Genomic DNA, 18327 nt, shown 5'->3' with positions numbered 1-18327 from the left:
AGAATACAATAATATTCAATCACTATTATACAGCTTATTACTACCAAACTCACCACACACATCAATAGTCTCCTGTGTGTCATACTACAGCAAGGAGTTTGTAAGAATATGCTTTTGAATAATTTTGGGGAATATTTATGATGTAAAATCTTCAATACATATGGCATCATCTTAAATAACTTTACTATTATACAGTATATTTCTACCAAATATGGTAGAGCTGGTTAGCTTAACGGATATTGAAAGCTGTTTCTAAAACAAAGAGAGGGAGAGCTGTCCTGTCAGACTGAGAGATAACTACAGCTCAGTGAGGTAAGGGACTCTCTGTTTAGATAGTTCACTTTAGTCTAGTTATCTCAGTGGGTCTCAAACGGTTTGGTCACCATTTATGAGAATAAATGAAAAACAGTTATGAAATACTATATGACAGTAAAACAAGAATACAGTTTAAAAGGTGAGTGATTTGTAAAATATCCATAAAGATAAAGAAAATCTGTTTACCATAAATTAATTTTGCTCTAAAAGTGCACCAGGTTGATGCATTTAACTTCAATACTTAAAAAAAAAAAACTTCCCGGGGGAGCATGCCCCCGGACCCCCCTAGAGGAGGTGAGGATCCCCCCCAATTATAAAATAGCACTTTACCTCTGCTTACACCTATATGCAGTGGCGGAGCCAGGACATTTTCAGTGGGGTGGCCAGGATGGAACCAGTGATCATTTTGGGGTGGCATTGAAATCACTATTATATGAACATAAAAATACCAAGAAACATCAAAATGGATGGGGGGGAATCAACTCCAACAGATACCAAGGGTGTTGGCTGAAGAAGAAGACGAAGTAAACTAGGTAGCCACTATAAGGCTTAGTCATCTTGCCAAATAGTGAGCCTGTGTTGATGTATGCAAACAATGTTAGAACTGGTTTATAAATGGTTCTTAATGATTAATAAAGTGTTTACAACCTAATTAATAACCTAATTATAAACCCTTTATGAATCCTTTATAAGGGTGGTCTTATTGTAAAGTGGTACCGATTTCAGTATATTTGCAGAAAATAGGCTTTGTGGCAAACACACATTTATGAAATGTGCTACGTTTTGTTCAGTGTGATAATCTCCCATATTAACGTCAATTAGAGAAGTAAAAATAAGTAATTCTAATAACGAACTACATAACGGTCCCATTGATCACCATGCTAAGCTAAAGGCGGCTAATGTTTAGAGGGCAATATATACAATATATAATATAGAGAGTACAGTTGTGTAATATGAAATTGTTTGTAGTGGTAAGAAAGAGGAAAAGAGATCTGAGATAATAAGACACATACCCTTGTAACAATTACATCTGCAGGATAATAAGCCTAAACTCTGACCCAGTGCTGCAGATCGAGGCGGTGTGATAAGTGATATAAGTTGTCAACCCGAGCTGTCAAAGTGGAATGCAAATACAGGTTTTCACCTTCAGACTTTGCAAAGGTTCATTGATTTCTATATGTAGGTTATCATCTTGCGGGGCCCCCAACAGAGTATTGGAAACAGCCCGGCATGTCAACCCTGAGTGATTTCTTCATTAGATTTCATTGCATTGTTGTGATTCAGGGGGGTTGTAAAAGGTATGGATTTGCAGGCCTGTTGGCAACTTATGAGATATCTCTATAGCTTCATCAGGCTCTAAACCCAATGGATTGTACCATACTAAGAAGTCATGTCCTGGGATCTTTATAGAGAGAGAAAATGCTTGAATGTGTGACTTTACCTGTCAAAACAACCTCCAGGCTATTTCCAGGTGCCTTTGGGTGTTGACTTAAACCACTGCTCGTGGTTAGATGTGTATGTTCTTTGAAACCATGACTCTGTGGCTCTTACCCCTGGGAGACTTCTGTTTCAACAAAGCCGATTCAACAGGCACAGCAATGTTTGCCCCATTCAGCACAAAGTGTATTAAATGGCAGTGCTTCTAGCGGTGGGTCAGGCCCTTCTTTGCTTATTTATGGTGTGAAAATGGTGCACACTGCCAGGATAAACATAAGTATGCATGGGAAGGCCATTAGAGGCCTATCATTTGCTTCTGCCCTCGCAGGGCAGGCCTGCTACATTCCAGCGAGAGCACATTGAGGTTAGGTTTGTTACATTTACATGGATTAATATTAAATTACCTGGGGGATGACTTCCTTGTTAGGAATGTCATTTTGATAGACAATACGGACGTTTCTTAAAGTCGGTTCATAATGTGAAATAAGGAGAATGTCTGTGAAATGGTGTAGTTATAACAAGAAGAATGCATTTATAAAATGAAAATCTGGTACACTGGAAATTATTACAGCACTTTTAGTTTGCTTGGCTTGAAGCCAAGGGGTTTTTTTCCGTGTGTTTTTGTTAGAAACTTGCTATAAGGTCTGTGGATAACACAAGCTCAGGAGATTTTCAAGTGTTTTTCTACGTGATAAAATGCGTCAGTAAATGCTCCACTGGTAGCTGTAGCTTGTTTCTTTAAAACGGTGGTTGCCAACAAGTGATTAAATGAGACTACTAAACGTCATCACTTCGAAGTTCGAACATTAGCCGCCATTAGCTTAGCGGGTGTGACGTGTAATTAAAGAGCCTGTGACAGCATCCCAACAACTGTTGTGCAATGAAATATTGGGCTACTAGTAATCTCGAACCGTCAGTTTAAAAAAGAAAAAGCGATACCGTTCCGTTAAATATCAATAATTTCGAACATCGCGGGGAAATTCCTTCACTCATTTTGAAGTTTTGGGGGAAGCCGGAAGTGACGTCAATGCGGGAACGCTTCGAGAGCCAAACACGGACAAAGTGTGTTGTCATGCGTAGAAATGGTGAATTACTGAGATTAGGCACGTTAATAACGTTTTAATGAAGTTGACTACAGTATATTCATATTTGTCAGTGCTTTCATGTCAATTCGGCGACATAAACATAAATGATCGTGGTGAAGATGATGATTACATTAGGATTAAAAATCGGGAGTGAGAGCTGCTGAATTTCCTCCCGTCGGATGTGATATAAAAACAAATCGATTATTTTTGTGGTTGTAAACTCAAGTGGATGAAACTACATTTATTAGTGCTTTCATGTCAATTCGGCAAACATATGATACATTAAATGATGAGTGAGGATGATGTTTAAAAATCGTTTGTTTGAGCCGGTCTGCATTTCCTGATGAGAAAACAAACCGATGCTTTTTGTAGTTGTAGTACACCAACAACATGGATTAAACGTGTGGTTTTTTACCACAATGTTGGGGAAATTAATGGATAAAATGCACGGATTATTATTATTATTCCCACTCCGATCGGGACACTAGGTCCACCGTTTCCCCGCAGCGAGGCTCCCCCCGTTGACAATTTACGTGGGCTGGGTGCAGTGGCGGACTGGCCATCGGGACGAATCCCGATGGGCCGGTACCGAAGTGGGCCGGTCGGATAAGTAACTAGCACATCCCCCATAGGCGGCGCGTGAGGCTCAGGTTTGAGAAGGCTAAATAACTTCTTTTACCTGACGCTGCCCGCCTCCGGCGTCTATAGAAAAGAGATCAACTCAGTGTGCGGAGTTTAAATCTCTCAAGTCATATTACAGGATAAAGGAAATACAGTTTAAACTGCCGTATGCAGAGAAGACGCCGACGTGTCGCACTTATCATTCATATTACATCATCAATCAGATCATCGATCATATAATATCATAATATATCATATATTTCCTTATCTGAGTCAGCTTCTCCAGCCTCATCTGGCCGTGCAACACTCACAGTGTCACAGACTGGATGCAGAAGTATTATTTTAAGCAACACATTATGTTGACGAAACACTCGAGACAAATGTAATTAAAGTCAGATCCACTCGTGTCTTAGACGTGAACGCGCTCTCAGCTGGAGAGAGAAGCCCTGGCTTGATTTACCGAGTTGATAACCAGCGTCGTAGGACCGCTTAGCGAGATCTCGTTTGTTAGTTTGTTGTTGTTAGTTTGTTTGTTACTCAAACATATCCAGGGTCTGTTGAACTGGCTTCGTAGTACAGGGCACAGGTGGCGAGCAGCGCTAATGTCAAAGACACAAACATTATACATTATATTTGTATTTTACCAGGATGCAGTGACACAAATATTTACATATTTACATTTACTATCTACAGCACCCTGACATCCCCCACTCCCCCCGTGGACAATTTACTAGCGGTACCGAAGTGGGCCGGTCGAGAGTCCCGGGATGATTTTTAGTCCCAGTCCCACTGGCTACATGACCATATGATCGCCCATATTGACGCACCTCATTCCTAAACTTCTAACAGATACAACATAAACCGATCCTTCAGCCTCATATGAGCTCTCAGACACGTTCAACATTAACCTGTCATCGCTGTCTGAGCTTGCTGCTGTGTGCGCCGTCGTGCGTTTACATCTGACTGTATATATATAAAGGTTTACATGCAGATGCTGGGATCCTGGACGGTGCAGCTGGAGCGCTGTGCCCGCAATGACGTCACCCATCATTTGGCGGGACTTGAAGAATCCGCGAGAAGATCCAGAAAATTGTCAACATTGAAGGATTAATGGTTATCAAAGTACAAATATCCAAAATCAGTTCAGTAACGGTTTTCAAGGGGACAATATGTACTCAAATTGATGGGTTTGGATGATGGGGGAAAACCGTGTCACAGGCTCTTTAAGCTACCGCAATGTAGTTTGTTGATAGCCTAATGTTAGCTTTCTGGAGGTTACATTCACGCCTCAAATCTTATAAGCAGTGTTAATATGTGGAAATTATCCTGCTGAACAAAGTGTGTAAGCATCATAAATGTGTGCTACAGTATACTACGGAAGAGGATTAGGGCCACATGATTTTTTTTTGTTCTGAGAAAAAAGTCAGAATTCTCCCAATTTTATTTTGTTTTGTTCTGAGAAAAAAGTCAGAATTCTGAGATTAAAGTCAGAATTCTGAGATTTCAAATCCTCCAAAAAAAATCATGTGGCCCTAATCCTCTTGCGTACTATACTGTGTGTGTAAATAATAAATACGAAAAGAGATTAAAAGACAATAACTAAAACGAAAATGAACCAAGGTTTGTAGCATGCACATGCAATCCCTGTTGTCATTGAAATTATTACAATGAAAGTGGTGAATGATGTGGCGAGTATTTTAGATAATAAGCAGAGTTGTGCAGCTCTATTTATTGACCTTTCCAAAGCGTTTGACACCGTCGATCATCACATCTTAAAACAGAGGCTAGACAGTATAGGCATGTCCAGCCATGCAGTGGGTGGTTTGTAAACTACCTCTCTGAAAGGTCCCAATGTGTTCATTTTGATGGGCTGTCTTCTGAGTGGTTGAACATTGCTAATGGTGTTCCCCAGGGTTCTGTTTTAGGTCCACTTTTATTCTCCATCTACATCAACAGTTTAAGTGAAAATGTGGATGAAGCTACTTTACATTTTTATGCGGATGATACCGTGATGTACTGTGCAGGTCCCTCCATTAAGGAGGCTGGTGTTAAATTACAGGCTGTTTTTAACACTATTCAGACTCAGCTCTCTGAATTAAAGCTTCTTTTAAATGTTGATAACACCAAGGTAATGCTCTTTTCTAAAGCTAAAAAGACACCAGAGCCTGTTTTAGATATTGTAACTATGCAAGGAATAACACTTGAAGTGATTACCTGTTACAAATACCTTGGTATTTGGCTTGATGATTGTCTCTCTTTTAAACTTCATGTCACTAATCTGCTAAAAAAGCTGAGGGTTAGGCTAGGTTTCTTCTAGGAACAAGTCTTGTTTCTCGCTTGAGGCCAGGAAAAGGCTCTGTGACCTTTGACCTGTGCTGGACTATGGGGATCTGGTCTATATGAATGCACCTGCCCATTGCCTGGTCAAGTTAGATGCTGCGTATCACAGTGCACTGAGATGTGTGACAAACTGTAAAGCATTAACCCATCACTGTACCCTGTATGCAAGGGCTGGTTTGCTTTCACTAACTGTACGGAGGCTCAGTCACTGGTACATTTTTATATACAAAGCCATGTTAGGGAAACTTCCATCTTATATCTGCTCCCTGATCTCACGGAAAATTGTAAGTGGCTACTGCCTGAGATCGAATGCTGTGGTTTTATTAAATGTGCCAACTGCTAGGACTGTCTTAGGGAAGACAGCTTTTAGATGCGCAGCTCCTCTGTCTTGGAATAGTCTGCAAATTAAATGGGAACTGAACAATCTGGTGCCACTAAATGTTTTTAAAGCTCGGTTGGATGCTAGTCAATCGGAAGCTATTCGTACCTGTTCATGTGGATAATTATGTAAATGATGCTGTATGATGTCCTTTTGTTGTTCTGTTTATGTTTTTATGTTTCATGTGGAACTACTTGAGCAGGTCTCCCTTGGAAAAGAGATCAATGATCTCAATGGGATTTATCTGTATAAATAAAGGTTTGAAATGAAATGAAATTAGTTAGTTAATACTTAGCAGGATTATCTACACATATTTACACCATTGGAAATAAATGTGAAGTGTAAATACAAAAGCCACAAGCAAATTACATTACATTACATGTCCCTTGTTAGACGCTTTTAGCCAGAGCGACTTACATACAGTACATTCAATACTGACGACATGCTGACTGCAGAGGGGATTGAACCAGTGCCCCCCTGATCCGAAAGTTGATGCTGTTAATGAATTACCCCACGGTCACATGACTTCACGTCACCAGCACTAAGCTAATGGTGGCTAATGTTTGGCGTGATGATGACGTTTGGTCGTCATATTTACTTGCTTGTTGGCAACCACCATTTTTATGATGCATAGATGATGTTGTTAACGTCAAAATCTTTCAAGCGTTTGTTAACCATAGAGCTTATTAAATTGTTTGAAAGAAACCTAGACGTTGAGGCGAGCGAACCATAAGTAGGCAAATGCTAACTAATTTCTTGGTTTACGACTCATTCCTACACCACTGTGTTGACATTAATGGATTATTTCAGTACAAGTTGGACCAAAAGATCTGAATGGATTGTAGAAAAGGTAACTAACACGTGTCAGCACAAATTGGATTTCAAGGTTCAAAGATCTGCGTGTCTTTCAGGCTCTCGTATATCCAGCTCATTTTTCCCATTACATCGGCTTGTACTGTGGGATGTGCATGCTAAAGGGGCTAATTTTGTGAAGCGAGACCTTCCGCTTTACCCTCTCTCCTCCCCCTCCAACATAACCCAGCCTGTGTGGGATGCTGCAGGAAGTCAGACTCAGAGCGAGGCGGCCTCCTGCGGGAACAGTATCATAACACCAGAGCGACACACTCCCAGCGTCCTTAGAAGAAAAATCTGTGTTAAGCTCAAATGCAGAGTGTTCACTTTATCAGCCCTGTGCAGAAGGTTTACTTTCCTAGAGTTGCTTCCATGTGACAAATCAATTTCAGCCTTGTAAAAATGCGCCCTTCATGGAGCAGGGAGATGATCTGTAATAGGCTGAATATCTTTTAGAAATGTTCGAAGGCTGTCACATTTTCAGCACCTACATTGCTGAAAGGATTGTATTCATGCAAAGAACAGCAATCCTCCATGAGCTTCCTACCCCCATGGTATTTTAGGGTTCATTTATATCAGAGTAAAACAGTGAAAAAAAACATAATGGAAAATGTCTACTACTGCTCCAACACAAATTCTCACATGAAATAGGTCATATTAAAACAATTGTTTCCATTGTTTACAGTCGTAAATAACTATTATTAAGATTATTAACAGAATTAACTAGACACCCTCCAGATAGATTAGGATTAAAGGGGCCCTCGTATGCCCCTTCCTGTAGTGTGCTCTATAGGTTTGTGTGCATGTAAATGGTCTGCAAAGACTAAAATCCCTCCCGCTCTGTATACATATTTAAACTGTTCTTCACTGCTCATTTAATATTGTTAAACTTCGTTCAACCCATACTGATTATGTCAGATCTGAAAACGTAATATAACAATTAAGTGTATTGAATTAAACAGGCAAATCAAACTAAGGTCTGGTCTGACAAACTGAAGCAACAGATTGACCTTGACAGGGCACAGTCCAGTATGTAATGACATACTAAACATTGCTGCCTACATTGAAAGGGCAGGACTCAATTCTCAGGTGCCTACATTGCAAAAACTGAAAAGTTGACTTTAATTAAATGTATTATGTCAACAAATGCCACATAACTGTATTAGATTAGTTGAAAGCAATAATATTAAGTTGAAGCTAATATTTTGTATTTAAACGTAGTAGTATTGCTTTCAACTAACCTCATACAGTTATGTGAGTTCTGTTGATATAACTAGGGTTGGGTACCGAGAACCGGTTCCAACATTTCGATTGTCATCATTTAGAAATGTGAATTTCGGTTCCGCTTTTCGATGCCTGAGGAGATGTTTCTCGCCGCTCTCCGTAGCCTACTGTATGACTGCGGCGGGGCGGGAAATGTAGCATTGTACCAGCGTTGTACCGATAGATATATGATATAAACACGTATTTATATTAGGGCTGTCAAACGATTAAAAATTGTAATCAGATTAATCACAGCTTAAAAATTAATTAATCATGATTAATCACCATTCGAACTATGTCCAAAATATGCCATTTCTTTATGTATATTGTTGTGGGAATGGAAAGATAAATGAAAGAAGGCGGATATATCCATTTAACATACAGTATCTATGTTTATTATAACATTTGTCTGCATGTCAAAATGAAAGACAACCCACACACCTATCAATCATCAAACCGTGGGGTCTTAATTCATTACGTGTTGATTTCTATCAACGGGGGAGTACTTCAGGAAAGTCGACAGAGGGGGGGGGGGGGCTAGTGGAGTACTTCAGGAAAGTCGACAGAGTGTGAAAGTCGACAGTGTGAACGTTGTGATCAGCTGTTTTAGCGCAGTTCTCCAGTGAAGGGGGGAGTCTCCCTCCGCAGCCGATTGGCGTAGTTTTGGCACAGTTCCGTTGTACAGACCGACGTTAACAGCAGCCCTGTCTGTGCACACGGAGACCGACTCTGTCGTCCGGTGATCGAACCGCCTTCTGGAAAAGCTTCACAAGTACGTCGGTACGCAAATGCGCTTTGTGACACAAGTGACGGTACGCATTTCAGATTACGCACATAACCTGCGTACCAGTTATGTGCACCCCTGTACCAGAGCCATAGTATTACTATTATATGGCTCTGCCCTGTACTCCAGCAAGAGTATTCTGCGTCGGGACTTCCTGTAACAACACCACGCCGTTATCAAAGATGTTCTATTGAGAAGATGATCACTACGTGACAAAAGTTTTCAAAACCGTGGCTACTGAAATCAATCTTACTAACTGCTGTCTGTGCAATTTACTCCGCGAGTTGGCAGACTTTATTTTGCTAACTTTAACATCATTTTTCATGGTGGGGCTAAGCCATTTCTTGGTATGGGTGTAGCCTACCCCAGCTATACCCTGGCGCTGCCACTGGTGTCACGTATGGGGCGGGCCATTCTGCACATGCATTAAATGCGTTAAATATTTTAACGCAATTAATTCAAAAAATTAATTACCGCCGTTAACGCGATAATTTTGACAGCACTAATTTATATATATCTATGGTTGTACCCAGCGCCATATTATATTATACTATTATGGCGCGTTTCCACTGCAGCGGGTAGCTCGCTTTAAGCGTGCCGAGCCGTGCGGGGCCCGTTTTTGGTTGCGTTTCCACTTGGCCTAGTTTTGGCCCGGGTCTACTTTTTCACCTTTTTTCTGGCCCGACTAAATCGTGGTTCTAGGGCCAGGAACAACCAGGCTGAGTCGGGCTGAGTATGCTAAACTAGAGAGAGAATCGCTGGCAAGGGGGCTACAACTACAACAAGATGAACATATTTGACCGTGATTTAATTCTAATACACGTTTCTAAATGATGCCGATTGTTGGAAATACTCATGGAAGACAAAATCCAGTTTTTTTGCAAAAATGTGCACGCACCAGAGTTTTGCTTTGAACTATCTCTCATTAAATACCTGATCACACATGTGTCCTAAGCCTGGTTTCTCCTCCCCTTTGCAGTGATCGACGCCCCCAGCCAGGTGGATGTGCGCGACGTGACGGACTCCACAGCGCTGGTCACATGGTCCCAGCCCGTGGCTCTGGTGCACGGGGTCAGCATCTCCTACGGGCCCAGCTCCAACCCCGCGGATCGCAGCGTGGTGGAGCTGTCCTTCAGTGACACCCAGTACCACCTCGGAGGCCTCTCCCCCGACACCCAATACGAGGTGTCTCTGTCGTCTCGCATGGGCGAGCAGAGCAGCATTCCTGTGTTCCAGTCTTTCCTCACAGGTGACGCTCAAATAACCATCTGATGTGCTGTCGGGCAAGAAAATAGATCTCCCTGATCCTGTTTTATTCCAACCACAGCTAACCCAGAGAGTGTAGGAATACTCTACAGTAAAAGTCCTGCTTTGCAAATTGTAGTCAAGTAAAAGTAAAACAGTATAAGCATCAAATATACTTAAAGTACCAAAAGTAAAATAATATTATATATTGTTTGTATATTTGTATGCCGCAGAGCTTGTGAATTTACTCCAGGTGTAACTAAAGTCTTATTTAAGAGTTGTCATATCATCAATCCAAATATTTAAAATAACTAAAGATACTAAATAAATGTAGTGGAGTTAAAGTACATGATTGAATACGAGTGGGTTTGTAGTACAAAGCAGCAACAATTGAAGTACTCAAGTAAAGTACAAGTACCTCAAAATTGTATTTAAGCACAGCACTTGATTACATCTGTGTTACTCATCACTGCTGCTTATCATAGTCGAGTTGAGCACGCTGTGTGTCAGCTGGGGGTTGTTTAATATCAGGCTGGTGTGTGTTCCTTGGAGGACAACATGTGTTCACAATGATCTCACAATGTATAAAAGGACCTTCTTAAGCTTCGGGTCTTGATGAGAAATAGTTGAGTTTAGGTTAGAGGATATTTTAATGTACTTAAATGTAATTTGTGTGTGGTAGACCTGGATGCCCCCAAAGACCTGCAGACAGTGGAGCTGACGGACGAGAGCATCACTCTTGAGTGGAAGAACAGCCAAGCTCCAGTGGAAAACTACCGCATCAAGTACGGGCCTCTGTCCGGGGGGGAGCACGGAGAGCTGCTCTTCCCCCCCGGACCCCGGGACACCACCACAGCCAAGATAACCGGTATTGATCCCAGCTACAAACTATAGCTACAGGCTACAGGTTAAAGCTACAAGCTACAGAAACACACTGAAAAAACTGAACCTTTGACTTTAATTAAATGTATTATGTTAACAAATGTCACATAACTACTGTATTAAGTTACTGGAATGCAACCTAATATTTTTTATTTGAACGTAATATTATTGCTTTGAACTAAACCTAATACAGTTAAGTGAAATCTGTTTACTTGATACATTCAATTAAAGTCAACATTTCAGTTGTTTCAAAGCAGACACAATTTACAAATAGGCCTAAAGCTTAAGTCGTCTTTCCAAAGCTCTAACATGATTGTAGGGGCTTCATCAGTGCTTGAAGCTTGCTAAGTTGTCATGGATACATAGTATATAGAATATATTTCACAGTTTATATATCTCTACATAGATATAATTAGGTACACCTGTTATAACTGTCCTGGTCTAATGTTAACTGGTATGTTTTAGATTTGAGCTGATGGTGTTATATTCAGCCCCCCACACATTATTACACACGTTCATTCATTAGGATAAACCCTTGGGAGAAACGTTCTTGGGGGTGGGGTCCTAACGCATAACTCAAAGAACAACAAGAAACCAACAAGGACATTATAGTAATAGAGTGGTGCAGTGACGAGTCCTAAAACCCGGAAGTGAGTTAGTATTTCACCACTACCGGTTCCCTCGTCTCAGAGCCAATGGGATCTCTCCATAGGGTTTTGGAAAATAGCTGGAAATAAGATCTGTGGAAAACAAACCTGTTTGATAAGTGCTCGTTTTGTTCAGCCGGATAGTATCCACATGTCTACCCTACTTTTATCATTTCCAATCATAAATCTATTTGCTAGAGGCAAAAGGCTAACGTTATGCTATAAACCAACTACAGCCGAGTACAGCAGGGTCGCAGGACTTCAACGTCACGCCGACTGAAGATCGATATTCAAAAATACAGATTAAAAATGTTTCAAGTTGAAGCGTTGGTTTGAACACTTTGCAGGAGGCAGGGACTTGCTTTCAAGCAGAACAGGGCAAACCAACTTAGAGGAGTGTTTTACGTGTTCGGTGTAATGACGTAAAACGGCCTGGACACCTTCTGTAGTCCTATTCAGCCGCACGGTAACAACCATCGTTTCTCAGACACGTCCACTCTTCAAACCAGCGGAGTCCCTGCTGATGGATTTAATGTCGTAGAACAAACCGTGATCCGTCTCTTCAATGTGTCTCAACCACAGACCTTATTTCCAGATATTTTCCAAAATCCTATGGAGAGATCCCATTGGCTCTGAGACGAGGAAACCAGAAGTGGTACAATGCTAACTCACTTCCGGGTTTTAGGGCTCGTCACTGCACCACTCTATAGAAAAGACAATCAAAAAGGGCAATCAACAATTAAACAGACGACGAAGACAATAAAAAACATCTGTAGAAAGTTGTCCAGCACACGCGATGTACTGCATATACACCCAGACAGTTTTCAGTACAACAGTCTACACGCCAAGATTGGTAAACCAGAAATGTTGAGTACCCCAAAGTGACGTGTAAAGCATTTATAGTATGGGTCCCCTTATTTGGTGCAATTTGCATAATTAGCATAATTAGCATGAGTAGCGTAAATTAGCATCAATAAGCATTATAGCGTTCAATTTGGATCACATTTAAAGAGTTCTGAGGGTTATCAGGGATTTTGGATCCATTTCTATCCACATGTTCTGAATTCAAACCAGAGACAGGCCCTAGTTCAACTCCTGGTGGGACGATTTTGATAAATAGACTGAATATTTTGAGGATGCTGGATTAATTGGATCTGATACATTGTATTTCAAATAGCTGAAATAACTTCATCTAAGTTATAAAGTGTAGTATCTGAACAATGCAGAACATTTACATTTGTAATCACACAACATTACACTCAATATATCAAACGATATATAACATCACGTACTCCAGTATCGCATCACCTTTAACCATCATCTCAGTAATAAACACACTTCCATCAATGTGAACGAAAGCTGAACATGATGATGTTGGCCTGCATTAGATGGTGGCAGGGGTACCTAACAAAGTGGCCACTGAGTATATATACGTATATACAGTATATATATATATATATACTATATATACAGTAGATACAGGCACAGCAGGTCTCCAACTGATCCCACATGCTGAAGCCCAGCAGTGTATGGAAGGGAACCTTTAATCAGAACAGCTTCTGGGTGGTCGGGCTATGTCTTTGCTGTTGTTTATAATGTGGACTAAAGAGATACATCTTTATTCAGAATTCATTTGTAATTATCTCATCACATTCCATCAGAGGAGCGTACCTTGCCCAGTGACAGTGGTCTGAGCAGTAACTTTGATCATGAACATGTATGACAGCTCGACTGATAGCAGCGATATCAGAAACGCAACCCCGTCCTGCTGAGCAGAGCGAGCAGATTTCATTCTTCCTCTGCTCTCAGTTCACTTAAGCCCATTACCACCTCGCATCCAATTGACACGGCTGAACACCATCTGTGGGAAAAAAAAGATACAGTGTGAAGTGTTTATTCTACTAATTCTTTGGGCAATTGTCAGTGGTGCTCCCTTAAAATTGAAATGGTCAGTGTTATACTCAGCCGGCTCATTTCCTTTGTTTTGTGTCCTGAAATGTTTTCCCTTCTACAAAGGCTCACTTTATTAGAGACCCCCCCGGGGGGGTTTGGCATTCAGACTTTAAATGGAATAACACAGCCGCTTGTTTCCCTCTGAGATCTTGCTCAAACAAAAAAGCGGCCGTGTTTTCATCTATGTGCACGCTGACATTATAAAGCCATGCTTTGAGGCGGATGTGTTTTTTTTCAGTGTGTTTCTACACCGTGAGCATGGCGGGATTAGACACCATGAGAAACAAAAAAAAAGCTTCCAAAAACAGTCTAATAGTGTTTTGTCTAGCTCAATGCTTTGTCCTTGGGAGGCCCATCCAATGGGAATAAAGCAGTGTGTCCATTCAGCCGACGTCCCACTCCGCTCCACACACACCTCAGCACTTCTTTCACACAGTTATTATCTGTAATTGCCTTCACGCTCGTGATTTTATTGATAATGAGTTTCCTGGGCATTAGGTGTAATTTCATGCTGCAAGGCTCTGCGTGTGATGACCTCTGTGGGAGTTAATAAAGGAATTAGGGGCGATCAGGCCGAGAGAGGGCTTCATTGTGGACACCAAAGAGCCTCCAGAGCCTGCTGTATCATAGCAAGTAGCTCCGCCACAAGGGCCCTATAGACCCATCAATGATGTTCCACAGTGAGCGCAGGCTTACCATGAAATGCAATTAGGCTGCCGTCTATTGTGCGACCAAGCCACATGAGAGCGTTTTTGTGTTTGCTATAGGCATTGGAGCCATTAGCCAAAACAGCTGGCCACTTGACTACAGAGCCTCCCCATCGTGCATGCACTGACACCTCAGAGCAGCGGTACACACACAACATGACACTGCTTTTTGTTTCTGCCCTGCTATGTAGGCCTGAGACCTGGTGCAGAGTACGGGATGGGCGTAACCGCGGTGACCGATGAGCGGGAGAGTCGGCCGACGACCACCAACGCAGTGACTGGTAACACACAAGCACTTTATGCACTCAATGTTTTTCATTTGACTTATTTTTAGCATGTTGCTATTCAGACAATAACAAACATTTTCTTTTCAGAAAGTAATACGCAAAAGCAAAAAAACGTGTATATATATACACAGTGTGTCTGTCCGTCCATCCCTCCGCCATGGTTGTCTTTCTGTCTGCCGGTCTGAAACTCCACTTTACCTAGTCTCTCGTTTTTCCTCTCATCTATACATTTACAATTTTACAAAAATTTTGACCAACAAACAAAACATGTTTTACAAGTGACATATAATTCACTAACAAAAACAGGGTGGTTCTTTTCGATGTGTGATTTATAATTGCAAAACAAAATGCATTAGTTTGTTAATTGTGCTTTTTATTTGCACTGTGGTTGTAAAAAGTGCATTTGTAAAACATGTTTGGTTTGATTGTTAAGTTTTGGCAGGACATAAGTTGCAATGAAATATCCTCAGGTACTTTAAAGTTGGAAAGCTGCTGTAGGTGACACCTTCCCCCCCCCCCCCATTAGCACTGGATGCTCCCAAGGATCTGGCTGTTACGGAGGTGACGGAGACCACCATGATGCTGCAGTGGAAACGCCCCCTGGCTAAGCTGGACTCCTTCAGACTGGTGTACGTGTCGGCTGACGGCCACAGGGCGGAGGACGTGCTGCCGGGCAGCTCCGAGTCCCGCCTCCTGAGGGGCCTGACAGCCGGCATGCTGTACACCGTCAGCATCATCGCTGAGAGGGGCCGCAGGACCAGTTTACCCAGCACCATCTCAGCATCCACAGGTCAGCACCGCAGGAAGTCCTCCCATCATCTAAATGAATGAGTGGTAGAGTCTTTACATTAAGGGGGTGTGGCTTAAACCTGAATCATTACCTTTAACATGGCATTTTAGGGACATCAATGTACTTTATTAGTCCCACAGCGGACATTACAGCATTACAGCAGAAAGTTGCATAGCAGGTTAAAAAAAGGCATCCAAAAATAAAGAATAACCTCACTTATTACATTTAGAGAAGAAAAGCACACATTAGTAATAATATAATTAAAATAAAGACAAGTAAAAATACACATCCTATTGCTAAAAATGAGGAGCAGTGATTAAAAGAACTAAGAGACATAGTAACATATTAAGGTTTTGAGACATTATAGAAAAGTTTGGACATTTATAACAATGTATGTTTTTCACATAGGTGAATACTATACAACATTGCGACAGTATTGTGTATGAATTGGTATGAGAGCACAGCCATCCAAATGCATCATGAACAGAGACAACTGAAAACTTGTTAAACTCACTTATCTGTGCATTTTAGGCATTTAAGAATCAGTAGGCTATTTTTTTTAACTTTTTGAGCATACTTTACTTTTTTTAAACAATGCACAATAGTCTCTTCTATATTTACATTGCATAATAATCCACTGTATTACTGTGCAAACAAACCTTTCTTAAAGCATTCTCATGAGTAACCCTGCTGTTGTCTTCTTCGGGTCAAATCTGACCCCCATGTGAATCACACCGGGCACACACAAACACACACACACACACACACACACACACACACACACACACACACACACACACACACACACACACACACACACACACACACACACACACACACACACACACACACACACTAGGGATGGTAAGATTTACCGATTCGCATCGGTGCACCGGCGTAAGCGTTCAAGATGCGAGTGCACCGGTTGAAAGAGTGCACATCGGCTACAGTTTGGGTTGAAGTCGCGATGCATCGATTGTAGCGTCTTTGCATCGGTAAAAAACGATTCATTCATATAATATCCCCTCATCCTGTCAGCACTCAGCAGAGACGGGGTGTTTCTCAATCGCGAGGATGCTGGCTTGGTAGTCGCATACTTCCAAGTCACTTCCTTCAGAAACGGCTTCGGAAAACGAAGAAGAATGGAACAGGCTTTCAACATAAGCTGTACCGAAAATAAATACCTCACGATGTCTATCTAATTATGAACTTGCTTGTGATAACAAATGTAACAAAGTAACATATTTATAACACATGTTCTACGCCACTACATACTTACATTTAAATGTGTGCTGCGTCGGTTCAGCCATTCTCCGCAAGGGTTTTTGAAATTGGTCCGTGTGCAAAGCATTGTGGGGATTATAAGGACGCGAAGTCTACCCATGTGCAGCCTTGAAATTTCCCCCAAACCAAGGACGCGGCCTCGGTGGAATTCCAAGTATGCTGGAGATTGGAACAGTGCATCATGGGCAATGCATCCTTACATTGTTTAACTGTGAGGTGTTATACAATTGTACTGTAGCTACTCTGGAGAGCTTTTAAAGGTAACAAACAAACAGCATGATGGGATGTGCAGTACCAAATATGTAAAGCACTTTTTTGTTCATTTATGATTTGCTGCATATAAGGAATAAAACAAAAAGCCTCTGTCGTACCAAATTGAAGTATCATTATTTTGCATCTTGTTGAATCGCATCGTATCGCACCGAATCGCATAATGTTGAATCAAATCATATCGAACTGTATCGCAACAGGGGTGAATCGTATCGTATCGCATCGCCTGGTGTTTCAAATGTATCGTTAATGTATCGTATCGTGGCAACGTATCGAGATGCGCATCGCATGGGCCTCAGTGATGGAGATGCACATCCCTAACACACACACAGAACAATTTGACACATTTCCCGCTCTTATGCGCCCCTCCCCCACATGGATCACACCTGGCACACACAATACATGTTCAGTGTCTATTCTTTGTATATTGACTGCAGTGTTTCATGTGTACCAGCAGTCTGATACAATATGTACAGTTTGAAAGGGTGTGGAATGAAATGTGGTGATGATGAATGGTGTTTGTGTTAATGTAATAGCAGTTAAAACAGGACCGGTCACATTCGACCATGAACACCAAAGTAAGGGGGGACACGAAGACAATAGGAGGGTTAAGTGAATATTTCTTAGTGCAAGCTTAGCAGAGCTTTGTTAAAAAATAATACTTTTAAAAGCGGTAGCCATTCTTGAAATCAGCCATTTCAAGAAGTGTTAGGGTTACGTTCCCGATGTAAATGAAACCTATCATTACCCAGATCTCGCACACAGCCTATTTGAATCATCTCAGCAAATCAACCATTTTAAGCAGTCGATCCATCCAAACAACAACAACAACAACCTCAAGTAGCAGACACGTGGATAGTTTCTAAAAGCACCCTGGATTATTTTCTATAAAGAAATAGTCCCAATGAGGACTCTTACAGAAGGGGACCCTGAGAGTGAGTGGGTTGGTTTGCACTGCTCAGTCTTTTTTCAGCCAAAAAGCCCTGATAAAGTTGCCTGTAATGCCCCTTTCACACCAGCGCCTTTTCAGCTCCGGCTCGGAGCTGGAGCCTGAAAAGTGACGGTTTTTCCTGTTCACACCGCAGCGGCACCGCCTCTTAGCTCCGGAATCCGGTTCACTTCCAGCTCCAAAACATTGTCGGTCCAGAGGCAAGAGCTTCGGAGCTAAGAGGTGGCGTCGCTTACG

General features: G+C 41.6%; 1 protein-coding gene across 4 annotated transcripts in view; it reads left to right on the top strand.

The window, feature by feature from the left end:
* Nucleotides 1-18327, top strand: part of tncb (tenascin Cb) — a 72264-nt gene that overhangs the window by 32516 nt on the left and 21421 nt on the right. For all 4 annotated transcript variants that reach the window (XM_034091866.2, XM_034091865.2, XM_034091864.2 and 1 more), the window contains exons 7-10: nucleotides 10056-10325; nucleotides 11004-11189; nucleotides 14702-14791; nucleotides 15324-15587. In XM_034091866.2, coding sequence (XP_033947757.1) covers nucleotides 10056-10325; nucleotides 11004-11189; nucleotides 14702-14791; nucleotides 15324-15587 — 810 coding nt within the window. The remainder of the gene's footprint in view (nucleotides 1-10055; nucleotides 10326-11003; nucleotides 11190-14701; nucleotides 14792-15323; nucleotides 15588-18327) is intronic.

Source organism: Pseudochaenichthys georgianus, chromosome 9 (assembly GCF_902827115.2).
Source record: "Pseudochaenichthys georgianus chromosome 9, fPseGeo1.2, whole genome shotgun sequence".
Taxonomy (NCBI): domain Eukaryota; kingdom Metazoa; phylum Chordata; class Actinopteri; order Perciformes; family Channichthyidae; genus Pseudochaenichthys; species Pseudochaenichthys georgianus.
This window is presented reverse-complemented; position numbering and strand designations above follow the sequence as displayed.